Raw genomic sequence first — 27,470 nt, 5'->3', positions numbered from 1 at the left:
ATCTATCATCTATCTATCTATCTATCTATCTATCTATCTATCTATCTATCTATCTATCATCTATCTATCTATCTATCATCTATCTAATCTTCTACATAGGTTGAGTGGGGACAGATTTCTTTGAGTGGATAGCTACAATTGTTCTAACGTTAATATAGAAACCAAGGAAAAGACTCTGAAGCTACTGACTTTGGTCCATCAGGAACCAAAAGATATCTTGGGGACACAGATATTGAGCTATAGTTTTGTTCTGATATATTCTTTTGAATTTAAGTGATTATTTCAGGTTATTAGATAACTGAAGAAAATGCCTATTTTGTCAGAGAACTGGATTCTGACAGGTCTCTATCTGAACATCCTCATCCCCTGTTGGTGGAGGGCACTGCACAGAATCAGCGCAAATAAACACAGCGCAAATAAACACAGCGCAAATAAACTCTAATGATGTGGAGTCGCAATGCAGTATGCCACTTGTCCTCCCAATGTCCTGCCTGTTTTAACCCTAATATTGAGGGACAAATTGGGGTTTCGTTTACTTTGAAGAGAGCAAATGCTTATGAATTGATGATTACGTTCAGTCCACCCATGAACGTCAAACACCACACAGGCAAATGAGAACCACCGAGGCAGACACATCTGCACAACACAGCTTCGCTCCATAACACGTGATGACGTCACACGGTCTCATGGCTCATGAGATGCAGGATGGGAAAAAAAAAAAAGTATGAACTAGTGGAAGGATGGTCGCTGAACCACAAGGGAAAAGAAAGGAAAGTTCATCCACCTCGGAAACTCAGCTCACTACCGTAATCTTGGGCATAGTAGCTGCTATTGGTTGCGTCCACGTCTGGGAAAGAGGCACTGTGAGGCATCCTCCCACAGTCGTTTTGGTACAGTGGACAATGAATAGCACCATCTTGAGGCAGTGGGTGGAAAGGCTGGTGCCCAGGGCTCCGTTTTAGAGCGTTAAGGGATGAATTCCTCTCCGGGATCTCTGGCAACAGCTCGCTGATAAGCCTATGCAGTATGCTGTTGTCCGGCAGGCTCCCCCTCCTTTTCTCAGCCTTGATTTGGTCGCAGATGTCCTTCAGGGCAGAGTCCAGAGCCTCGACTACGGAGGCTTTGCATTTTGCCTGTTCAGTCTGTTTTTGGGGAGTCAAATTCTTTTTCCTTCGGAAAGGCACGGGGCTGACTAGAAATGCTAGTTTAGACAGGCCGGGGTCCATATCTTGCCTCCTGGGTGGGTCCGTGTTCTCATGCTTAGCTCGTTCATGCTTTAGCATTGTGGTAAACCGAGTGTAAGAGGCTGGACATCGGCCTTTGCAGGAGCTGATGAGGTGCCGGTGATGGTGGTGGTGATGGTGGTGGTGGTGATGGCTGGAACCATAGAAGCTTTCGGAGGATGTGAAGGAGTAATGGTCGAAATCGCTTTCGCTGCAAAAGGATGACCCTTCGACGTGAATGTAGTCGCTGTGGTCAGACACAACTCCATCTTGATCACTGTCGGAAAACTCCATGTGAGCTCTGGGTTGCTCGTCGCTGGTGACTTCGATGTGGATGGGCACCAGGGTTTTAGACTTGCAGTTTCGCTGACCCTGAGAAGGCTGTCTACCCTGAGTTTCTTCTTCCAGCAGAGACTCAATAGAAAATCGTCTCTTGGGACACAGGCCGTTTTGTTGGGGTTCCAGGGTGATGGGAGACAACATCTCATCCCCTAGATTGGGCATGGATTTGGACTTCTGTATCAGCTTTTCAAATTCCGAAATGCGGGTGGGTACCATGTCCCTGGGCACCTCCTCGGTGGAAGACTGGCTCCAACCATGGAGCAGCCCCCTATGCTGCTGTTCGTTTTCATACTGCAGTATCCTGGACTTCACGGAGCAAATTACCTCCGAATTCATCAAATCCTTGCGGTTGATGCGATGCATCTTCTTGTACATTTTGAGGAAGCCCGGGGCATTATGGGCTGACCTGTGTTTGATTCTGGATCTGCCGTTAACACACACTTCCTGGATATAGGGGGAAGTCCACGCCATGGGGCAGCTCTCTTTGGAGTCTTCCTCGCATAACAGAGAACCCATACTTTCTGACTTGGCTTTAGGGTCTGGGAAGCTGTCGCAATCGTCATTCAGGAGATCATCACAGCTACGCGATTTGATTTTGGGGGACACGGTCTCTTCCGTGCTGCTCCAGATCTCCGCATTTTGCCGGGCCATTTGCCAGCCATTCTTGAAGGTGATGGCCCTTTGCGAGTCCCGGGGGACATCCAAATGCTGTCTATAAGCGCTACAGTACTCTAACTCACCAGAGGGGGCGCCATTGAGCCCCGAGTGACTGCAAAGGGATGAACACATTTTGCTATCGTCCCCACCTTTCAATCCAGAGCAGCATGGCAGGAGAGAGACATTTGGAGAAGTTAAAAGGTTCACAAAGAAAGGAGAGCTTGTCAGTATTAGCACAGCAAAGAGAAAACAGTTAGTATGGCTTAATCTAGGCATCTTCACATACATAGCTTCAATGCCCCATGCTAAAAAAAGACAATATTTTTCAGTGCAACTTTGCAGATACTACAGTAGACAAAACCACTCGTGAAATACACTTGGTGTAGCTAACACATTTCTACTGCACAGTTCAATGGCCTTTTGGCATGCCCAAACCACAACTCTTACCCTTTAAGATTAACAATTTATGGATTGCAACCTCCCCCAAATTCCCCAAGAATTGATAATTCATTCAGTTGATATACAGCACTTGGGAAAGGAGCTGGATTTAATGCTCTATGGGTAAGAAAATTACTTAAATTTATCAGGATCCTTTTACATTTCGAATTGTGTCTGAGAATGACGGATTCTTGGCATTTCATGACTGACTTGCTACTTAGGATATAGATTTGCTGTATAGATGAGCAGAATATGATGAAGGCGTGTTAGTTACTGAGGAAATTCCTTTCTGAGACTTTTCTAGGTCTTAGATGGCCCAGCTGTCATCCTAAACGGAGCCCAGTCATCACTGCATACCAGCTACAGCTTCACTTTAACCACCATATGGCAACTGTTTCAATGCACACAGTTTTTAGGAGTTCCTGACTCTCTTCTTTCACTCCTGGACACTTCTGTTATAACTAATTTTTTTAAGATCCTTTGCAAACCCAGTCTCTTCTATGTCAACTCTCAAAGACTGGAGGAGATTGTGGGGCCCCAAATTTGTCATGCTACTGGGTCAATAGATTATGGTTCAAAAGAAAAAGAAAAAGACCTAGGTAACCTGCCAGAGACCCAAATGAGCAACTCTGTTCCTTCATTGCTTAGCTTACTACATTTCCAAAGAGGAGAAAGCCATCTGAAAAAGTGGCCTTCTGTCTTTTCTTCCTTCCTTCCTTTCTTCTTTCCTTCCTTCCTTCCTTCCTTCCATCCTTCCTTCCTTCCTTCCTTCCCTCCCTTCTTCTCCCCCTTTCTTCCTTGTATTTTCTTTCTCTCTTGTGTACGTACACATACAAGGAGAGGTCAGAAGGCAACTTGTGGGGGTCTGTTCTCCCCTTTTACTATATGAGTCGTGATGATCACACTTGGGTTGACAGGCTTGGTGGCCAGTGCCTTTACCCACTGAGTCATCTCACTGCTAAATTTGGTATTTGTGGCTTCAAGCTAGTATGTACTTATTATAAACCCTTGTTGACAACCATGTTACATGGTAGAATGTGATACTTTACCATACAAAGAAAGGTTGAATAAAACAGGACAAATGACTAAAGGTATAACTTAAGTTATTTTCTAATCCAGAATTTAAAGTACCCATTGCATGTTTTAAGCGATATTTTTCTGTTGCTATTTATAATTCTTATTCTACAAATTTAATTAGTTATCTATAATAACATTAGAAAATTTGCCTATGTAAAAGTATATAAATGGCTTTCTGTAAATATGAAAACAAATTATTTAATATTTTGGGTAAATTTATTATTAAAAATTTGGGTAATTTATTATTAAAAATAGATTATTTATTTTTAATAATAAATATATTTTTGAGTCAGCAACAAGTCTGACTTCTTTAAGACACTCAAGTGGCTTGCCAGTTTGAATTGGATTGGGTAGGAGCAAGGGCTTTGATGGGAAACTGTGTTTGCTGCAGGGACACTGTAAGTGAAGCCAGCATCAGAAGTCATGGCCATGAGGCTGGCCCTCCCCCAGACTGTGGGCTAAACTGTGAACTAGCAAGCTTTGCTTGTTTATTGTGGCTCACCTTGGGCTCTTGAGGGAGAGGAAGGAGAAGAGCTAATGAAAGACTTGGTGAATGTGGAGCTTGATCCTGGGAGGTCTGCCCGGCTGGGGCTGGTCCTGCTCATACTCTGATCCCCCAGGCCTCTGGGTGGGCCCACTGCAGGTTCACTCTTCCTCCGCTTCCGGAAGTCCCCAGCCATGCTGGCGGAACTGACAGAGGGAACCAGTGTCATTTGAGGTTAACACATGCACATGCAAGGAAACTGAGGATCACGTTAGATAAAGGCACAACACCTAACCTTCCACCCACAGAGCTGCATAGGGGGAAATTCATGCCTCCATGTTCAAAAATACTTTCTGTAGATTCGTCTTTTAAAAAAAAATATCAATCATTTTAAAAGGGAGGTTTCAAGTTACAGAATATTTGACTGGACTGTATAGGTTCTTTATATTCATAGGTTCAACCAACTGTACACTGGCAATATTAAGAAGTGGATTGCTACTGAACATGTATAAACTTGTGTTTGTATCCCCCCCCATGTGATCCACTATAATAACCACTTATTTAACCTTTACTCATTTTTACTTTATGTGTATGAGTGTTTTGCCTGACTATATGCCTATGTACCATTCTGAGTGCCTGGTACCCATGGAGGACAGAAGAGGATGTAGGATCCCCCGGAACTAAGTGTCAGGTGGGGGCTGGGAACTGACCATCGTGGGATCTCTAAAGAGTAGCAATTGCTCTTATCCACTGAGCTCTTTCTATAGTTCCAATGACCCATTTTAATAGCATTTGTGTTGCATGAGGCTTTATACATCTTTCAGAGTATATAGGAGGTCAGAAGTAGGTTATGGTAATTTCTCTGAGATAGAGTTTCTCTGTGTAGCCTCTCCCACCCCAGAACTCCCTCTATAGACAAGGCTGGCCTCGAACTCACAGATTCACGGGACTCCGCCTCCTGAGTACTGGGATTATAGGTGTGTCCCATCACTGCCTGGCGGTGTAAATATTAAGTCTCTTTTACCTTAAGGACTCTTTTTTTTTGCATACCCAATGAGTTTAGAAGAACCTTAGGCCAAAATTTTCAATGTTTTCTATTTAAATCACCAGAGATTAAAAACCTAGCCAGCAAGTAAACTGTTAAAATTGTAAATTTTTACACAATTGTAAAAATGTTGATGGTTTATAAAGAAATAGAGGTTTTTTTAAAATCAGCATTTTCAGTAGGGTATCATTTAAGAAAACATTCATAAATAATTGGATACATGCTATATACCATCCTTCAAGTCCCTGTTGTCATGTAAGCAACTGTGATGACACTGGGTATAGCTCCTATGCCATCTGCTGCCTGCATTTCATCTGATTCTGTGTGGTATCATGAGTTATCACGTGTCTACAAATGAGCAGAGTGGACACCCATGCCTAGAAGTGTGGAAATAGAGACACCTAACCTTCAGAACTGATCTCTCTTCCCCTAACGAGGCTGTCTCATCATCTGGACTTGGTGTTCTATTTCTGTCTTCCTGTGTGTGGTTCAGTGTATCTTCATAGCAATCTTTAGGTCAGACTAAAGTTCTAAAATTTAAGCATTTCAAACACTTTAGAGGCACACATAGATGTAAAAATACGATGATAGAGGGGGTGAGGATGCCTTTCTTTGTGATGTCAGTGTAGTTGGGAAGCGTTCACAATCCCAATTTATACTGAACCTAAGTCACAAAAGGTTTTACTTAGGTTGACATGAACCTGTAGAAAGACAAAGTACCATTACAGAACTGACTGTTGATGGTACACTATGACTGTGAATCTGCAATATGACTTGCTATTGAACTCCATCTGGATTTTGGTGATAGTTTCAATTAGGTCTGATATTTAAAACCTATGAATGGAGCTTAGATTGGTTGGCTCAGAGGACAGTTATGACTAGAGGCGACAAGTTAGCCTGTTTTAGTCTGTTCTCCCCCCTTCCTTTCTGAACTCTGTCAGTTGCTGAGCTGAAGAGTTTGTGTCTTCAACTCATGGAGTCATCAATGGCTTGAATATGTTTGTGGACTTGGGATGTTTTGAGATGTAGTGAAAATATTTATCTGCGTGATCAAAGTATAATTCACAAGTACCAGTCATTTTTTTTTACAAAATGTTTCTAAAGCAAGATTGAGAGTTAGTTATTTTCAACCCTCACTGAAACAAAAGAGGACACAGGAAGCAAAGGCCGCAGTGGGAAGAACTGACCCCTGTGAAGGAAGCCAGAGTTACGTTGTTGAGTTTTAGCAAATTCTTGGGTGAGACCTTATAAAGTGATATGTAAACCCAGAAATCAAACATGAGGTCTGGTTCTTAAAATAAGAAAGAGAAAGAGAATTACATGATCTTCGTCAGTATTTCACTAAGGAAGATTACTACAGGGGAAGCAAGTGCTGGCATAGAATATTTTGTTCCTGTGATGTCGTGAGATCTTTACCTGTTGGGTCTTTCTAGGCTTCTGTCAATGGAGGGCTGATAGATGGAGGCCTGTGAAGACAGAAGAGCAGTCTCATGAAAATAATTACCATAGCAAATTCCATTTATTTGTCACCACTGAGTTTTGCATTCTAAAAAGAATACTTTAAGATTTAGAGTCTAAATATTGTGATCGAAAGAATCACTTATTGTGGTTACAAAAATGTCTTTCCAAAAAGATAAAATGTCCTTGGGTTCCATTTTTACAAACTACACTGCATTCTGTGGTGTTTGCACAACCAAGACATTTATTTCATCAGGAAAAAGAAGAAAAACAGACAAAAAGCCCAGTAACATTATCGTCAGGAACTGAACTGAACGAAGGGTTAAATGTATCTTTGGCATTAACTTCAGGCTTGTAACAACTGCTCAGATAAACAGGAGCTTCCTCTATGAAAAACTGACTTTATTTGTAGGAAAATATTTGCAGTCTTCACTAAATCCTTATAAACAAAGTTTTTTTATAATTTCATTGTTATTGCCAGTTGGTATCTTGAAAATAAAGCATTGAAGGTCATTTTTATATAAACACACCTACTATTTTCATAAAATGCAATGCACAGAATTTGATTGGAGATTAACCTAAATTACCTGGGACTTGAGCCAGGTACCGATTTATACATCTTGAGCAATTTGAGTTTGGAATTAGTTTCAGATAAATGACCGGATGAACCAAGATACCCAAGATACACTCCTTTAGATGGTGCAATTTACTCATCTCATTCCAAACAGCACAGCAAAACTGATACCACACAAAAGCAGGAGGTAGGAAGTTTTCATTGTACATGGCTGTTTCTGAGATGCTTGCTGAAATATCTAGATTACGAGAGAGAGTTGGTATTAAGTTGCTGAGGGGACATTGCCAACGTAGAAGTAGCCGTGTGGTGGTCTCTACACTCATAGCAAACCTCTTTCCGCTGAATACACTTTTGACTTTGGTCATGCTTAGTGCTCAATTCATCATCACAGATGAACTGTGGTTTGTTGAAAATGGAAATCATATTTTGAAAATGTTTATCTGAAGGCCTAAAATTGTCAACCGTAAAGGCAAGAGTTGAATAATTTTATATTAAATTCCTGTAGAGAAATTTTTTTTGTCAGAATATTAAAAACCTACTTCGATTAAATGACTAACTCACTTTATAAATGATTTATAATATTCTTTTTGATTAACTGGTAATACTATCAGTTTCCCAATTAAAACACTAGATTATAACTTTATGGTTCTTGTGTAGATCAGCCTGACAAGCCTCATGCATAATATTTTGCTTTAATTTCATATTACTGATTAAGAATGGAATTTTAACCATATTAAAACAAAGGATCTTTGGAATAAAAACATTTCTTCCTCATTTTGGACAGGAAAAACATATTTAATATTTTTACTACTTAGGAAATTCATAGATTCCTATGTTCTCAACAAACATGAGAGTAGAAAATCGCTCTGCTATGTTGGTAAGTTTAAATAATTATTTGAATTTGTCTAAATTGGATACTAAAAAGTAAGGAAAACACAGTAAGGAAGAGAGGGAAGCAGTGAAATGCTATTGCAGAACCCCACATGCTTGCAGAAGTGCTGTCTGAGTGCCCCAGAGGGCCACCATCTGCAGGCCACGGGCCTCCTGGGGACAGCCTGACACATAGCTGACCTCACAGGGTCAAATTCAGGATGCTCTTAGAATATTCCTGATAAGATCAGAAATATGAAGCCCCAATTACGACCAGCCTGGCTAACACTGCAATATGAAATAAAACATTGTGTGAGAACTGATAGTGTGTTTCTGAGTTAAGACAGAGTTCAACCACCCTTCCTCACTCTGTTCTCCATAATCCACACACGTTAAAACAAGTGTACAGATTTTAAAAGCATTTAGCGTGTATGTGGGGTGTGTGTGTGTTTGTGGGGTCAGAACATGAGGAAACCAATTCTCTCCTTACACCATATGGATTCTGGGATAAAACACTCAGGTCATCTTGCTAGCCTAAAAAAAAACATGCTTTGATTTTATGTATCATAAGAGAAACTTCAGTTGTCAATTACAAGGTAATAATAAAAATTGAGATTATTAATGCAAAACCTTGTATAATATGGAAAAACGAGCCCCAAGAAAAGAACTAGGCCATTTTACCAAACAAATGCTCGGCATTTGCATCTGATCACTACTTTAACACATTAGAAGGTCATTTCAAGGGCAGGCAGACATTAAATCATTCTTTCTGATAAGAAATTATTGATTAAACTTTGCAAACAAGTTCTTGACTATTCTTCTTAAAAAACCTGTTTCAAATTTTCAAAGAAAAGGCTTCATTCTGACATTTGCAAACAAATGTCTTAGTTATAAGTGATTAAAAAAAATATGTCATTTGTAACATACGCTTGATAAAACCAGGTACTTGATCAGTGATAGCTTAGGTATTATCAAATAACTGCAGTTTTTCTTACTAGAAATGTCATATAAAAGTTATTAAAAACAGAATCAAAATATCTTATGGAAGTATATTTTCTTACACTCTGACGGGCCATGTTTTAAATTAACACCCTAGTTAACCATGCTATTAAAGTCACTCATGTCTCTCAGTCCCCAAAAGGTAAGGACACATAGTTCTGCTGCTATCAGACTGCTTTTCTGTGTAGTATTTTGGCCACCACCATCACATAAAACGTGCATTAAATTAAAATGTTCTCATCTCTGTGTTCAGTAACTACTGTGCAGTGTTAATTCCTAGAAACCTATTTTACACAAATTCAATAATTAAAAAAATAGTTTTTAGTAGAGCCAAGCTCTATTGGGGATGGCAAAAATCAGGGCATAAAGGAAGTAGTTTTGAAACGAAGGCTAAGCAATTAGTAATTTATTCTCTTGGCAGCCACCTTAGCAGGTTATGTCAGATCTATCCTTTGCCGTTAGTCCATTCTGCTTTTCCTAACTAGAAAGCCAATGAGTTGAACGCGATGTTTTCTAAGTTCTATTTCAAAATCATCGAGTCAGCCGCTTTGAAAAAAAAAAATTCCAGAAATAATAATAATAATAATAAATTTCAAAAAATGTTGATTCATTTATCTAAACACATCAGAATCACACCGAACAAACAACAACACAACACAACAACAAACAAATGGAGCCAGGTGGTAGTGGTGCACGCCTTTGATCCCAGCACTTAGGAGGCAGAGGCAGGTGGATCTCTGAGTTCCAAGTCAGCCTGGTCTATAATGGGAGTTCCAAGACAATCAGGACTATAAAGAGCATCCCTGCCCTGTCTCAAAAAACAACAACAAAAGTATCTTCTCTGACAAAATCAGATTCTCTGTGCTTCTATACTGCCTGGCTACTTCAGAGTGCCCACCGGAGGCTTTTATCTGCCTGATAGCTAACATAACAATGATGTATCTGCTTGCGTCTTCTAAGTGCTTTGCAAAATAACCTTCTGGTTTCTTTTGGAGTACAAAGTTTGCCTTAGGACCCTTTCTGTTCCTTTTCATACCATCTTTTCATTAACCAGTTTAAAATTTATGTGGCTTGATATAAGTTCTTCACCTGCTGATTGGCCGATTTTCATAAGCAATTATTACTATTTTTTTTAAGCAGAGCCACTTATTTTTAGTTTATGAGTGTTTCACCTTCCGGCATGCCTGTGAACCGTGTGTATGCCTGGTGTTGGTGGAGGCCAGAAGAGGGTGTTGCAAATGGAGTTGTGGATGGTTTTGAGCTTCCCTATGGGTGCTGGGAACCCAAGGCAGGTCCTCTGCAAGAGCAGCAAGTGCTCTTTAAACCACAGGGTCATCTCTCCAGCCCTACCCATAAGCATTCTCCAGCAGAGATTACAACTAAGTCTTATCACACATGGTGGTGCAGTGTCTGTCTGCTGTAGCGGCTGCCTGAACTACAACATCAAGAGTCAGTGATGCCTGCCAAAGCTGCAGAACTGGGAAACTGGACTACATAGGCCAGGTTCTCGTTATCTTTATTTGTTTGTTTGCTTGTTTTTATTTTTTGAGACAGGGTTTCTCTGTGTAGTTTTGGAGCCTGTCCTGGAACTAGCTCTGTAGACCAGGCTGGTCTCGAACTCACAGAGATCCGCCTGCCTCTGCCTCCCAAGCGCTGGGATTAAAGGCGTGCGCCACCACCGCCACCCAGCTTTGTCATCTTTATTCTTAACTGATGGCAACATTCACAGGTTACAAGCATTTAGCAAATGAAAGATTAGCAACATTTCGAAAACTATAGTGAATAAGGGGCTGATTATGTAAGAAACAAAACTTTGTTTAGAAAACCGTTCTTTCTGTGTGGACGCAGCGCACTTGACATAGCACGGGCGGGCACGCTCTCTTCGTGTACAGTGGGTGGGTTCCAGGGTGGAAGGCTGGCCCTGGGCCTTCACCGCAAATCCTTTTACCTAAGGAGCCATCTCCATAGCCCAAGAACCTCAAGTCTTGAGTCTGCACTTCTAAACACAATGGAAAATTGCTGTCTAGAAGCTTTTCAGTAGTCCTCCGTGTGTGAAAATGGGCAGTCAATACCTGCTCAAGTTAAGGAGTTAGGTTTTTTTTTTTATTTTGCTGATGCTGACTATTTTAACTGGAAATCACAGCTGGAAACACTCATCACCTGGAATTCAGAAATAGTCGACCCCATTTGCACTGTCTAGGTAATGCTACTGCACCCAATGCAGCTATACTAAGAGTTTTCAAAACCAGCTCAAACAATACAGGGGACTATTAAAAACACACGTGTTCCGACTGACAGTAACGAAGGAGGGGGGGATCTGGAAGGAGAGAAGAATTTGTCTTTACCTCATTGGGAACACCGGAAGAGTGGTCTTGAACATAGTCCAGAGCCTTTTTAGGAGGCTGGGTGAGGGCGCACCACAGAAGCAGAGGTGGAGAGATGGGATGGAGGAGAGTCAATGGCAGCGAGGAACGAACATGTGGAGAAGGTGACAACAGTTAGAGAACCGAGTGCTGACAGCATCAGATACACACAAAGAGTGACATGGATGGAGCAAGATGCCAGCCGAGGAGGAGGAGTGCGTGTCTGCCGATATTCCCAGGCACTGTGAAAAGCTATGTGTGCTCGGTTAGTAAATTTGGAGACTGAATTCGTCAGATCCAAATAAGCACTCCAGATCTTTGGCTCCAGCAGATTGCAAGGGATATTAAGGAAACACCAGAGGCATAAGGGGAGAGCATGCAGGTGGGTGTCCTTGTGTGGCTGAGGTTTGCAGAAAGTGCTGGTAATTCAGGCTCAACCCAGGAATCGGTACAGTTTCTGGAAACTCTACCCCAAAATAACAGAGGCATAAAGCAAAACAAGAGAGCGTTTCCCCAACGAAACAAAATATATTTTAATAAGAGGAGTCACCAGGAAAAAACGGGAGGAAACAATCCTCTTATTAGGTAATAGAAATGCCAGGAAATTTTGTTTACTATTCATTTACAGTCACATTCGATTTAGTTCAATAAGACATACAATGAGGCCAACCAAGATTGCATTTTAAAGTATAAAGAGGGCTCTCACAGCCATCCAGTAAGGAATATGTGATTGGCATATTTATAAATCCTTATGTGACAGAGAGAAAGAACACATTCTGAGTTCTTATAAAATTGCTGGGCACTGCAGGTTACATGTTATTCAACAGTCCAGGGCTTGTAAAAAGGCATGTCGCGGAGAAGGAGAACACAAAACCCACAATGTTTCAATGGAGACTGGGTGGTTAAAGGGAGCTATGTGAAACCTGCCCCAAATGGCTCACTCAGAGCGCATGAGGGCCAAACGGTGGCCTTCCAACATGTGTCTCTGCTGATCAGAGGCGTGTTGGTGGCTCATGAGCAAAACCGTGAACCAAGGTCCACAGGGCTTTGAATTCTTTCCCTTTGTAACATCTAGTCAAAGAATCATTTTATAGTGGGAATATATTTACAACGGGAAAATTCTGGTAATACATTATAGCGGGAACTGCCCAGAGATTTTTTTTATTGTTGTATGATATTTAATTTCTGACTATTTGGGGCAAAGTCTTTGACCTTTCTGGTCCATTTTCTTATTGTTGGAGTTGTATCAGGAAGATTCAAGTTATTGACTCGGGAGCCACGTGGTCTGTGGTAGCTTGCAAACAAGAACTGTAGTAACAGTCATTCTTGTAGATGGCAAGGTCCGTCTGACTGTTAATCTAGACCAAAATGTGCTGGGCACAATGCAGCGCTCCCCTCAACTACCTCAACATGATAGATTTGCAATTAATTAGGTGTGATTGTAATGCACGATTAGGAGAAAACATATGGGAAGCGAATGGACACATTTAGGCATTTGGTACAAAAGCGAATTTGCACAAAGGGGAGCACATGTATTTTATTCACCCAGCTTTTGTTCTCGACATGACAAGAATAAGCTTTAGAGATCAAACAAACATCCTCCTATTGGTCTTATAGCAATTGTCTAGCCTCACTTACCGGGCGTCCAAACTCCAGTTCTGAAAAGAATTTATACCAGGGTTCATTTTCTAAGTCTATGTCATCTGGATTTATGCGACCAGTCTAGAGCAGATGTGAAGGAAAAGGGAAGGAAAAGGCACACTGAGCGAAGTGAGGGAAAACGCCGTGGGGTACGAGAACGCACGCGCATCCACACGCAAGCATGCATCCGACTCATCCAGGACAGAATGGAGAAAGTAAGGTAACCATGAGCAAAATGAGGACATGAAAATGAGGGTCCATGGCATTGCTGGGGTCCCTATCGCCGCCAGCGCTAATTCTTTGGCCTAATACATGAACTAGGGAAAGTATCCTGGCGGTGACAACGGGGAAGGGTGGCACGCTAGACTGTGAAGATAGGACCAAAGGAGGTAGCAAGGGGGCTCTCCTGATTGGTCAGTCTGCTGTCCCTGAAGTCACTGGTAGCTAGCAGTGGCAGCAGCGGTCTGCGGTATGCAGACATTGCAGATGGGGCGAGCTAGGAACATGGAATGGTGGAGATGAGGGTTTCTGGGAGGAAGGGAGGGAGGGGTCTAGGAGCGGGAAGAACCCCAGCAGAGACAGGATCTGACCATGCCTTAGCCTCGGAAGAAAGGCCGAGCTCTGCTTCCCCACAGCGTAAGAGAAGGTGAAGAAGGAAGGAGCTCACCCGGGTGGGAGAGGGAGCTGGGGCGCTCGGACTCTGACGGGGTGCGGGGACACAGCTCCGGGGTGGAGGGGAAGGGCTACGCAGGCCATCTGTTGAGGGTGACACAGAGAGAGGCTTCCGGCTGGGTTCCCTGGGAACAGGTGTCGGAGTTGGTGGGACAGGGGGCTGTAAGAGAGAGGGGTGAGGAAACACTGGTTCGTTAGACAGGGGCTCTTGATGGAACCTGGAGGACACCAGCTCAGCTGGCATTAGTCCTGGAGACGGACATTCAGGAGGGGGCTACGGCTGGGCAGATTCCTTAAGAAGGGCCCACCACAGCGAAGATCTCAACTTCACAAGTCTCCCCAAAAGTGAAGAAAGATCCCATTTTGTGATTTAGTTTTCTCATGCTGACTTGAAGCTAAAGGAGGGTTTGGGTAGAATTGGGCTTTTCACAGTAGGGAGGGAAGGGGAGGGAGGGTACAGGGTATAACTGACCGGCGTCTCAGGTGGTTTATGAATGCTGTGTTGAAGACAGAAAAGCTAGGGGTGTTAACACAAACAGTTGAGAAAAAAACAGATACAATTATTTTAGCAATAGAACACAGACATCCAGCCTCTCCTTAACTTAGTAATACCCTTAATTCCTTTTAATAATACATACCCAACTAGCTGGTATCTTGTACCATATATGTGCATAGCTACTTCTTGGGTAGATCTCACTTCCCTAATTAAATGTGTATAGTTGCGTAGTACAATATATTAAGTCTAAAAAGTTTCTTAGGTTCCCTAAAAGCCATCCACGCCAGCCCAGAGAAAAGCTCTGATGCCCACACAACCATCCAGGCGGGCTGCTAAACACCCACTACTCCAACCCCATGTCATTCTCTTAGAATTCTTACGGATCTCAAAGACTCCCACTGAGTAGCTCTATAATGCTATAGTGCTGGAGGCATTAATATTCCACATTCTGAAAGAGGCCGCTGTTTTGTCCTGAGCTTATCTTAGTACTGCATTGTCATTACATCTATAATGGTTTTATTAATGCCATTTAGTCTATAGTGAGTGATACATTATTCCCACTACAGTTTCAGTGGGATAGTTTTCTTTTGATATTTTTATGATAGAAGAGTTTGAGGCATCATAACAAAACAGTGCAGAGGCCAAGCTTTTGCCTTGTATATAGTGGTAGGGTAGCGAATATAAAGACTGAGAGCAACGTTGGGATATGCTTGGGACTGATGCTGAGCGATTAACACTCCATTATAGCACTCGTGTGCAGTGGCTGATGGCATCCCTAAGTGGGAATCTGGATGGGCACGCGAAGGATTACGTACACAAAATATTCCATTGTCAGTTGGGAACAGAAACTGCCTTTTTAAATATGATTTTACTTTTAGTTATGAGGTTATGTTTCCATAAATAACAATGGAAGAGGCTATTCTATCAGAATGAGAAAATGCTGCACAAATTCTTGAGATATTTACTCCAATTTGTGTCGATATTACTTTTGGTTTCCACTTCAAAGTTAACTGAGCGGTCTGTAGAAAGAACATCTTCCAGTAACCTATTCCCATTGAATTAAGAAAAAAAAAAAAGAATTTACAGTAACTGTTTTTTATTGAATTAAAATTTTGATTCAGTAGTTATGATTGCTAAGGTTTTATTAGTGATAAAGCGTTACTTTTCTTCAATTATTTAGGAGATGTCAACTGTATTGAGTAATTACTTCTTGACATAGCTTTGCTGGAGCCTTTATCTTTGAACAGCTAACGTTTGAGAGAATTCACCAGTAACTTTGTGCTGTTCCGAGAGATGTACCATTTCCTTCGCAGGAAAGAGACCTCTCATCCCCCCAAGTGCCTTAGTTCTGCTGCTGTGTACTCACTGCCTATGAGCTCTCGATTTGAACACTTTGGCTGGTTGGTTGTCAATTTCAGTGTTTTATTTGGCTAGGGGCAGCTGGGCTGGGGAGGGGGGGGGTCTGGCTTCAAAACACTGTGAACGGTAGGGGGCAGCAAATCTACTAAATAAATAGGAAAGCAAACTTAGCTTCGCCTCCACTTGGACAAATGGACAGACTACATTCTCCCTTGTAGAGATGTACTTCTATAATAGAATCTGGGAAAGGGAGTACATATCTATCATTCTGCTACAAACCTCAAAATAGCAATTGCCTGTTATTTATTTATAACTATACATTTATATAAATATTTTTAAATCCCTCTATTTAACAAAGCTTCTATCTACAGTCACAGTGAGCAACTTGCTAGAATTTGTGCAAACAGTGACACGTCATCCTCTGCAGTTCTAGAATGTGTGCCCAGTACACATCTGAGTAGTGCCCGTGTTTTACAGGCTGGGTGTGGCAGCTCATACCAGCCATCGCAAGCACTCAGGAGGCAGGGGCAAGAGGCTGGTGAGTTGGAAATCGGCCTGGGCTACATAGCAAGACCTTGTCTCAAAAGAGCATAAGACAAAAACTTCAGCAAAATAAACCTCAACAAATAGATTCCCCTAATTGTACAAAAAAAGGACATGCCTGGCCTAGAATTGTCTCTTTGCTGAGGCTGACCTTTATCAAGTCCCTTTGGTTATCATCAGATGTGTTCTGCAGCAATCTGGAGCTACACTGAAAACCACGGTCACGGACACAGATGAAGATAGTCAGATAACTGAAGCATATGCAAACTAGCAAAGCCACTACTCCATCATTTCCCTCTTTGTCCCCTGCAAATATGGACACTTAGGGAATTCACTCGATGACAGTTACCTCCCCAATGATTCTCACATTGGCAGAAGAGAGCTGATGGACATCTTTTTTTATTTCTGTCAGTTTTACAGACCTGACAACCTTCTGCTTAACATGAAGTGCTTAGACCCACTAAAACCAGAGCTTCCACGTGACTGTTCTTAAAAGGCTCCCTAGAATGGGCAGTTTAATTTAATGTTTTCCCAGCTTAAAAGCCTTTGCGCGCTTTCGAGGTCAGAGACACCCTTCTGCTCTCAGCCTTCTCACTGAGAAGGCTGGCCCCGCTCTACTTATCCTAAACACACCGGAGAACCCAAGAGTTTGTTCTTGCTCAGTGGCTCCTAAGCTTCAAGGCATGTGTTGCTATGCTATCTATTTATTTTGTTTTCATAGCAAATACTATTGCACAATGGGATAAATTCTTCATGGGTCAAACGGTCAGATAAAACTTCTCAAATTCTTGTGCTTTAATTCTCGGGTACTAATTATTCACCAGTGGTTTACGTTGCATTTCAACTCATCCAATGTGTGTTCCTTTCTCCTAGTATTATACGTAAGCACAGCTATTATAGGAAAGGTAACAATGTCTTTGTGGGTTCTTTTCATTTTATTAAGCATAAAAACAATTAACATGTCTTATCTACAAGCATATCCAATTCAGATGATCTGTAATGCTTTTATTAATATTAGGTTAATATTAATATTTATTGTATGATTGTCATATGTCATCTGTATACTGGAAATGTAGTTGGATCTGTGGGTCAAGTCAGTTAAAGACAAATTTTTAGATTTGTCTTTACAAATTGCAAGGCCTTTACAAGGGTCAGACATTATTAGGCCTATTTATTCTGCATTGAAATTTATAACCAAATAAATACTTCATTATTCATGATTATGATTATTTGATTATTGAACTTATGAGCTTCAAAGAAAAGCATTTATGCTTTGCCTTCCTGCTAAAGCATATTAATAGACAGATATGCCCTCAATCCCTAAAATGTGTCCTCAGTTCCTAAGGATTAATGCAATCTTTTTCTTTTTTTGGTAAGGATTTGAAGATTGCTATTTGGGCAGACATGTTCACTTTGCTTTCTTCATGCCTCAAGGAATCAGAGAAGCTGAGCTAGAGTTATCGGAGAATTCCATCTGCTTCTTGATGGAGATTCACTGGGCCTCATAGCAAGGTTCAGTCTCTCACCAGTTTTACCCACCAGCTGCACAGGTAACATGAGTTCACATTCCCTTAGTCACTCAAGGAGGTATTTACTGCATAGGTGCCACAAGCTAGGCATTGGGCGAGGCATGGAGGGTAGACAAATGTGGTGTCAGATGAGATCCTGCTGTCAAGGAACTTAAAGGATACAGTGGGGAGCCCAGAGTGTGAACAGGCATGTGGTAAGGATGTCAAAGTGGGCTATCCTGGGGGAATCCAGCAAGGAGAGCTACAAACCCACCGCTGAGCGTCAACAAGCCCCTAAGGAAAGTGTACCTCCGGTAAGCCTTGGTGTATATGTGTAAAGCTTTCCAGAGAGAGAGAGAGAGAGAGAGAGAGAGAGAGAGAGAGAGAGAGAGAGAGAGAGAGAAGAGTGCTTCTCTGGAAGAAAAAAAAAAACCCAGACCGTGTTAAGGTCTGATGAGAGGGGACTGAAAGCCCTTTGTGTGGCTGGCAGGGAGCGAAACCACATGATTTTGGTAGGATTTATTTGTTGCTGTTCTTTAGTTTTTTAAAGCTATATCAAGGGATAGATTTTGCTCCAGGGACAAGAGAGAGTGAGGAGAAAATTTGCAACTGGTAGGCTTCTTAAAAATTATCTGGAGACCGGCTGTACTAATCACGGGGATGGATGCATGGTGGCAATACAGACAGCAGACAGGGGTGGACCAGAAGGGATCTGTGGCCGTGACATTTCCTCCTGTGAGTACAAATGTAAGTTCATAGAGAGCGAGGGGGATCCAAGAAGATAGGGACTCTGACGGGGTTCTCTGGGAACTGAAGAGAACAGCACAGAATTGCCTAGCTGTTCATATAATTTTCAAAAATTAGCACTGAAAAGAGCAAAGGGTAGTGTAGGATGTTGCTTTCATTGGTTGAATAAAGAGACTACTTTGGCACCGCTCATCCTACTACAAAAGGGGAGCCCTCAAAGTCCCTCTGAGTAAAACAACAGAAGATGCGTTCTTACGACCTTGAAATCCATTTCGTGTTCTGTCGCTCCTGCCTAGCAAGACCACTCTCTTTCCGTTACAGTCTGAGCCTTCAGGACACTTAGCTGGTCTCTCAAATACCCTTGTTTAATTTGCCATTTGTTTTAAAATTTAAAGTGGGTTGAATTCAGGGTTGATATTTTAAGAAGGTCTCGCCCTATAAAAACGATAATTTTACAAGGCTTGCCCAAATTATATCTTTGCCTCTCTCCCATCATTTGTCAAGACTGGCTTCCAACAAGATGGCTTAGGAGGGGGAAGAATGGAAGTCTTCCATCCTTATTTCTTTCCAAGCTTCTCGCTGCTTCCACTCATCTTTTCCTGTGGCTGAGGAGATTTATCCATAGCATATTTATCCATAGCATATCCCCACCTCCTCAGACCAGTTAAGAATCCTGGGCTCGCATGATAGTTACTCTGAACCCAGCTTTCTCAAAGTATAGTAATCACCACCGACTTATTATAGTTAGCCACTAATTATACTATATTCCAAAACAACCAAATTATGGTGATGGCGACTGTTAGCTGATGGTATCCTGCTCGGAGGAACCAGTACATGGTGATGAAGTACATCAAACCAAAGCTTGCCTAGGTTGAACTGGTTCCAGCACATGCCCGCTATGTGGCCATGTGGCATTCACTTAAAGCTGCTTCAGACCCTTGATCTGTAGAACAGGAAGTTTGCACATCTGCTTTATAGGGTTGTTGGGAACACTCCATGAAATATAAAAGAATTATTACTACTTATAGAGCCGGTCATGTAGCAGGTACCCACTTACAGAGACTCTTATGTTTTTGGTACTTTAAAACAAAGCGCCTCCAAAGCTTTGTCCCGAAGGTCTGTAGAAACTTTAGCCACAACAAGGGGACCCGTAAATGAGCTCTAATGGGGTACATTGCATGTGCTTCCGTTTTAACCACCAAAATTTCCTTCAGTCGCATCGTCACCCCGAGAACCTCATGAGTCACTAAAGCTTCTCTGCTATAATTTGAGATTCATTATTTTGTGATTTTTCTCTTTCAGAATTAGTAGCGTGTTCCATTGAATTTTGGTTTGGAAATTTCACTGTCTTGCTATTTAATCAGACAACTTAGTGAGCAGGTTATAATCCAGAGCACAGAATCAATAATGTTTCCCCCTTTTCCATTCCTCTGTTGCAATCTTATCATTCAAAGAAATTTGAATTATTTGAAGAAAGGCAGTTGAATTATATGACTGGAAAATCTTTGAACATAGTTCTCAATAACACAACCACAAATGCAGGGTTTCAAACTCTTAAGTCAAAGACACTCGTGTTGGGTGTGGTGAGGTCACAGGCTGTTCAGCTAGATCTTGGGGTTGACCTTGACATCTATGGACTGGTGTGATGCTCTGGACTGTTGGAGGAACACTATGGAAACACAACAGGGTTAATCTGGACATCAGAGGAATTGCTGGATTTTAAAGAGGTCTTGAGGACACTGACATCTGGGGGAGAATCAAGGGAAGCAAAATAATGGGCCAGAGGACCCAAGAGAAAAGGGCCATGGAAGAAGCTGCTGTTAGCTTTAGTGGAGAGAAGTGGTCTCTTTCAAGTCCATACATCGTTTAGGTTTGTGTATGTACAAAATAAACACATAGACTATAAAGAGAAATACAATCTTGATCCATTAAAAGTGGTAATCAATCAGAAAGCTTGAGGCTTGGTAACCTAAGAGGGATTTAATAAAGAACCAATTAATATCTTGTGATAGAAAGTGTGCTTGGAAAATTTTCCTCTTAAGTGAAAGAAATGGTAAGAAACTAACATAGAAGTCAAGGGATTTATGGGCCTGGGTCTGTATATCAGGATTATGGATTCGTGATTTTTCTCTCAGGCAAGCTATAATAGCAATTAAGTGTTTCATGTAAAAGTGCTGTGATTGGGCACAGCTCGCTGTATGCTAATGATGAGCTCTCTCTCTCTGTCTCTCTGTCTCTCTGTCTCTGTCTCTGTCTCTGTCTCTCTCTCTCTCTCTCTCTATATATATATATATATATAGATAGATAGATAGATAGATAGATACTATTAAAGTGCCTCTTTCAATTCAGACGAGATACACAAATCATGATGATTCCTCAATAACAAATAAAATGGGGTGAAATTCAGGTTCACTTGAGGACTATGGAGGCCTAGCGAGCTGGCTTTTTTGACCAATGACAAGTGCTTACGGGTCTTTCATGCTGCAGAATGGATGACTTCCCAGGTTCATATTCAAAAATGCTCCTTGGCTCTGACCGGAATTTTCTGGTGTCCACCTTTCTGTCTGGAGGGTCCCAGTCATGCCTGTAAATGGACAGCAGACCACATGTTGAGACAATTTGTGTGCATGAAGCACCCATGATGTACCATCCACAGTCAATTCCCAATGCTAATTTTAGCAGAGGTGATTGATTGATTAATTGTGTGTGTGTGTGTGTGTGTGTGTGCGCACACATAGAAAAAAACTTTTGGGAGTCAGCACTTTTGGGGAGTCAAGGCTTTCTTTCCACCACAGGTTCTGGGGATCGAATGTAGATCTTCAGGCTTAGGTAACAAGTAGTTTCCTTGATGAGCCATCTCTCCTACCCTGAGAGATAAAAACAATTAAACCAACCAAAATAAAACCCCACACACCCAAAAAAAGTCTCTCTGGCTAAAAATTGCTTAACACTAAAAATATGTTTAATAAGTAAATGACTTATATCAAGCATAAATATGTTTAATAAATAAATGACTTACATCAAGCTATCCCTTTTAGCTCACTTTTCCTTCTGCTTTTACCTGTGTGACTATGGCTGTAAAAACTCACAGAAGAGGTGACGCATGGATAGTGACTTGTTGCTAGACCCCCGGGTCCCTAATGACAGCGGTGTGCATCCGAGTTTAAAATAAGTGTCATTGTGCTCTGTGAAGCTTTGTCAGTGTAATTACCTAGTAACCTGGCTTCCTTGATCCAGAGGAACAAGGACTAATGGACATACATTGTTTGATCTTATTCTTGCAAATGGCATCTGAGTGCACACACGTGAGAATTCCAGCAGCATCACTTGGGCTGGCATACACAGGGCTAGGCAGAGTGGTGTGGGAGACCCCTTGGCGTGAGCCTTGAAACACTGGAGGCCAATGTTTCTCTCTCTGGGAACTAATCTGTTCCTGGCATTGACCCCGTTGAGGGTCTGTCAAGGGCTCCTGGGAAGTACATTTTCAGAGAAGGGCTCATGACAGCAAGCTTTTCTGGGCAGCTAGAACGAAATCAGAAAACTTCCTTCAGAGAGCAGGAAGGATTATTAAATATGTATTCTCTACTTTTGTTTGAGAAAAGGAGTGTTTGATATTTTGAGTTGGGATATTCCGATTCCTATGGAGTGGAATGATATTCTTTCTCCATGGAATGGTGGACACAGAAGTGCCCTAAGAGAGGAAAATGAGGACCAAATCCTAGGTGTAGAGCCAATCAATGAGCCCTGTCCACAGAGAGCCCTTACACCTTCCACTTTAGTTTTCATATCCCATATCCATATGAAACCGTGTCCTGTTTGCTGTCTGGGAAACAGAACAATAGCCAAGACATAGAAAATACTGAAAAAAACCAGTAATATAATAAATGCCCTTTCCATTCCTACTTACTGATTACCAGTAGAGGTAACATAAAATTTGTCTTTAGGGGAAGTCGAGGTTGAATCTTAGCTTGGACTTTTTGTCAATACAAGTAGAGCAAGTTATTGTAATAGACTAACCAGCTCCATTCTCTGTAATGGAGCACATATCCCACTGGGTTCTCATAAGCACAAAATGAGGTAAGGGAAGGACAGTGTTTAGTCTGATGCTTGCCTCATAACCAGCATCAGTAAAGATGACCACGAACTGGGACGATTAGCAACAGTCTGACCAACACAACACAGTCGAAATGTGTTCCTAAAAAGTTATTTGGGTGTGAATAGCTTATTTAAAACTGTTTCAGTGGAGAGATGAAAATTAGAAGCGGTTAAAATAACTGGTGGAAATGAGTCACAGACACTTGTTAAACATGCCTTATTTATGATTTAAGAATAATTTCTCTTGGCTTCTAATAGATATCGTAAAAGACCTGCAATTTCAAATCTGTGAAAAGGAAAAATTTAACTGCTTAGTCTCTTAGTGGGGCCACAAGGAGAATCCATGCCAACTGTTTCCAGTTATTTTATGTAATTTTATATCGGTTTATTTTGAGACATAATGCCAGCGTGTAGCTTGGAAGTTATGCAGCTCAGGTGGCCTTGAATTCCTGCCTCATCTCTATAAAGACTGAGATTATATGATTGGTGTACCATTTCAGCTCAGAGCGCAGGAACAAGTCACTACCACTGAGCCTCTTATCCAAAGCCCACAACATAGTGTGTGTGTGTGTGTGTGTGTGTGTGTGTGTGTGTGTGTGTACATATTTTGTTTGTAGTACTTAGTTAGACAAATGTTACTTATGAACTGCATCTGTGGCCACTTTATTGCTTATTTGCACTCACTGAACAAAAAATAGAGTTCGTGTCCCTGATACATCAAGTTTAATGTAGAGCATTGTGAGAGCGTGACCAAGACTTTCCAGAAAGGGCTCAGCATAAATCTTAGCAGGGATGCTCAATACGGATGAAGACAGTAAGTCTTTGCATATATTCGCTCCACCCTGCTGGACCGATGCTTCACTGAGTGCCACTGTGGGTTGGTTTTTATCCTAAGAGCAGCCACGCGAGTGGGAAGGAGGAGCCTTACTTTTCTGTCGAAGATTGATCTCTCGGTCGTGGCGGGACATGCGGGGGAGGCACTGGGGAGGGCGTCTCCTTGAAACCATCTGTGCCGTTGTCTGAGTGGCTCTTGGAAAGGGGTCTGTACGTCTGGGTCTTCGCAGCAGGGTGTGACTGAGCGCTGTACGGCGAGTTGTACAGACCTGCCACGAAAAAAAAGACAAAAGCCAACAAAACAAGCAAATGACTTGAAGGTGCACTGAGTTGTTGGGCTCTGCAAAACAGCCAATGGTTTTGCAAAAATGATCAACAAGCATATTCATAATATGTACATTAGGTGGTACATTGTTTATTAGCTTATCAACCTTAATTCATGAATTATCACTCATTAATTAGATATCGATTTGTTTTGCACATAGGTACTGGTTAGAGTAAATTATTCGCTATTGTACGATTAATGAAAATTCGGGCTATTTAGTAAAAATAAACTTACAGCTACTCCGCCAGGTTTCTTCCCAATCACAGAAACTGACACCTTAGTCAAACTTTCAGAGGAAGATTAAAATAGCAGCTAATACTTTGTAATACTGACGCACATAAGACAGTTGCTATGTTAATTGCAGCCCAACAAATATAGAACATGCGGTGTGCATGAGGTGCATCTCCCATGTGGGGCAAGGGAGGGTAAAACCCTGCTGAGCAAGCTCATACGAGAAGACATGTGATTTAAAGGGAGTTTGTGGCAGTTAATAAAATCTGACCGAGAAAGACAAGGTGAAAATGGAAGGATGTACGAAGATGATGAGGGAGGCAGAGAATGCATTACGGATCTCCTGGGACTAGAGTTGGGCTCGGAGGATTGGCTCTGGTGGGTAGAAGAGGGCGGCAGGAACGGCAGGCAAGACACAAAGCTCTGGGTTATTGGAGGTGGTTAGAGGCGTTTTGTTGGCTGACTGGATGATAAAACTCCCTGGGCTTTACAGGGTCACATAACTGAACTTCAGCTTATTAATCACCAGTGAGATGGACCCATTTCAATATTTAAAAGAATATAAAAATTCCGAATTTCTCAGAGTCTCAATCTTGGCCTAAGTCTGTCTATGCTTGACTACACCTCTTACAGGTCCGTGTGTGTTTGTTTCCGGGAGAAGCGACTTTGGGCAACACCTGCTCTGAAGTGTTTTGGGGTCACCTCCACAGTCACTTCAACCTGTGAGGTGACCCGCGGAGGCAAGTTTGGTGTCACATAAAATGTTACACCATTTTAATGGACTTCCTGAAATAATATGGGGATAGGGATACAGAATCTAACTCAGAGGTCACCAGAAGTCACCAGCATGACTTTTTCTTTTTTTTTTCCAATTTTCTTTCTCATTTATCTTTGTTGTTGAGTAGTGGAATCACTCAGTTAAAGGACTGGCTGCTGGTCATCAGGTTTTAGGAAGTGGGGAGTCTAATTCATGGAGTTTTCTGTTTGGGTGACAAGTGGACCCTAAATGAGCTATGGCTCATTTATGGGCTATGGCTAGGTCGGGTGGAATTTCACAAGGAAAAACTGATGAAAGGGGACATAACTGAGGGGTCTCTCACACGAGCACAAAGACCACTCCACAAGAAGCCAGCACATTCAGATACATGCGGAATGTCCAGAGCTGAAGTCATTTCATTGTGAGCGCTGGCGACTCTGAGTCAGAAAAGGTGCCCGGCCAAGAGCAAGGCTTTCATGGCTTTCAATGAATGGTTCCACTTTGGAGCAAGAGGCTGGACATGGTCGTAAAACACTTTGCTTGACTTGTTTTGGAGGAATACTATCTGCGAGGTCTTACGCAATTATAATCACCCTTTCTGCTGATAAAAAGATCTTTATTTTGTTGTGTAACCAGGCCACAGTCTGTTCTTTCACCCTGGCCCTTCACTGTGTGGTTAAACATTCCTGAAGTTGAGAATAAACCACCACGGGAAGGGAAGGGGGATGGGGGGGAGGTGATGATTGATGTGAAACAGTGTTAGTTCTCATTTCCAGGAGAAAGGATCAATCTTTTGTTAGGCATGCTCTGAGAAAGGAAGCAAGGCCTCCTCTTCATCACAGGGACTGACAGAGTGGGGTGGGGGGTGGTATGACAAAGGACTGGGGCTCTTCCCACAGCAGAATGTGACTGGTCATCACCAGCGAGGAGAGCCGTCCTACCTGCGTTGTATGTGTAAGGAGTATTATACATGTCTGTGTCCTCATCTAGAAAATGAAACATAAACATGATAATCCGGAGTCTTGCCATCTTGTCGCCAAGACGGCAGAAGGTCAGAGAAATGACAGAAACACACCAGCAAAAAAAAAAAGCAATCAATATTTTTTTTTCTAGCATATAATAGCACTTTGTATTTTCAACCATTGCACTCTGGGGCTCTTCAGAGTGACCCTCTTGTCTACCAAGCAACGTGCCTTTCTGCCCTGGTCATAAATGCAGAACTGGTCCCTTGTCCCTACTTCCCTAGGCAGGTTTGGTGTCCGCTGCATCACAAAATGTTTTAAGGTCTCTCGTGTCAATGGTACTGAGTGGGAATCAGGAGAAGCTACTACCCTCACTCTTCTGGTGAGAAACAGGCATGGGCAGACAGGAGCAGAAGGGCACAGCACCCCAGTATGCATGTTGACAGAGATGGACGGAGGGCTAAGACTAGAACACCTCGTGAATGCCAAGGGCATCTCTAAGGAGGCTTCTTGGTAGCTCATGGTTCAGGAGAGGCAAACAGCTGTGATTTAGGGGTAAAGGGAGGCTAGGAGACATGCTGAAAAGAAGGGGCCATCAAGTTTGCGGGGGTCTTGATGTTTTTGTGTGAGGCAAGTCTATATAAAGCTGAGTATATATCCTTCAACTCATAAGCACGTGCTTAAAGAAAATAACAAAATGAAACACAGAAAAACGTACATACCCGGCTTGTGGACCATGTGAATTTGCTTAAACATTGTCTTGTACCAGTCCTTTGGCCGGTCGACTGTCTGTCAAAGAGAACATTGGAGAATTACCAACCCTATCTTTGGGTTGACGGCTGCTCAGGTCACTATTCAGCTGCTGTAGCCTCTCTCTTTACCCTCCCAGCTAATATAGATAAAGGGCAGGCATCCTACTGTGACTATCTGTGGGTCTATAATTCTCACTGTCCCAAAAGTAGCTTACCTCATACCCTAAGTAATCAGGGGCTATGGGTGGCACATTCTGAATGTTGGCCCGACATTGCCAAGGTTCGAATCTTTCCCCCTTATCCTGCTGCCAAGTATCTGAGACCACTTGATGGCAAGCACGTGGTATGGACTACCCATCACTGTGTGGCACGGGACTGCCTTTTCTCCCTGAAGCCTTTAACCTTGTGGGCCTGGCCTGTCTTCAGAACCTCTACAATGTTCATGACTGCTTATGATGTTATAACTCTTATAATAAATCTGCCTCGGTCCCAGACCCCCAATCTGAGATCTCACTCTCACGTCACCAACTCCAGGGGAAGGTCTTCACTGCTAATATTCGATATTTCCAACAGTAGGTTTGCATTTCTATAGGACTTAATGACAATTTCAGCAATTTATCCTGCTACTTACACAGTTTATAAGCAGAGTATCTCTTATTTACTGAATTGGGACATTCTGCGGTATGGTTTTATTTATTCATTTCAGCTGTGCCCAGAAGTAGATAATGAGTGTTGGATGAAAGTTCATCTCCTTGTTATTATTATTATTATATGTCTGAAGCAGGACTCCACTATGTATCCTGAACTGGCCTTTAACTCATGATCTGTCCACCTCAGTCTACCATGTCCTGGGATTACATGGATAAAATCATGGGACCAGCTTATTGCTGTGTGTGCGTGTATATGGCAGAGGACAGTTGATGTGGGATTTTCTTCTGTATGCTGTCATTACCATTGATAAATAAAGGAACTGCTTTGGACCTATAGCAGAGCTATAGGGGAACAGACTAGACAGGGA

General features: G+C 42.1%; 1 protein-coding gene across 3 annotated transcripts in view; it reads right to left on the bottom strand.

Moving 5' to 3' along the window:
* The window catches only part of Sorbs2 (sorbin and SH3 domain containing 2), a 192,338-nt gene that overhangs the window by 29,552 nt on the left and 135,316 nt on the right, over positions 1–27,470 (bottom strand). Inside the window, exons 9-16 of one of the 3 annotated variants that reach the window (XM_026786919.1) lie at positions 26,423–26,489; positions 25,680–25,724; positions 23,520–23,694; positions 20,966–21,080; positions 11,513–11,569; positions 6,683–6,732; positions 4,240–4,427; positions 785–2,371 (exon numbers count right to left, since the gene is read on the bottom strand). In XM_026786919.1, the coding sequence (XP_026642720.1) occupies positions 785–2,371; positions 4,240–4,427; positions 6,683–6,732; positions 11,513–11,569; positions 20,966–21,080; positions 23,520–23,694; positions 25,680–25,724; positions 26,423–26,489 (2,284 nt within the window). The remainder of the gene's footprint in view (positions 1–784; positions 2,372–4,239; positions 4,428–6,682; positions 6,733–11,512; positions 11,570–20,965; positions 21,081–23,519; positions 23,695–25,679; positions 25,725–26,422; positions 26,490–27,470) is intronic. The other 2 variants (XM_026786920.1, XM_026786921.1) reach the window with 2 other exon arrangements.

The sequence above is a fragment of the Microtus ochrogaster genome, linkage group LG7_11 (assembly GCF_000317375.1).
Source record: "Microtus ochrogaster isolate Prairie Vole_2 linkage group LG7_11, MicOch1.0, whole genome shotgun sequence".
NCBI lineage: Eukaryota > Metazoa > Chordata > Mammalia > Rodentia > Cricetidae > Microtus > Microtus ochrogaster.
This window is presented reverse-complemented; position numbering and strand designations above follow the sequence as displayed.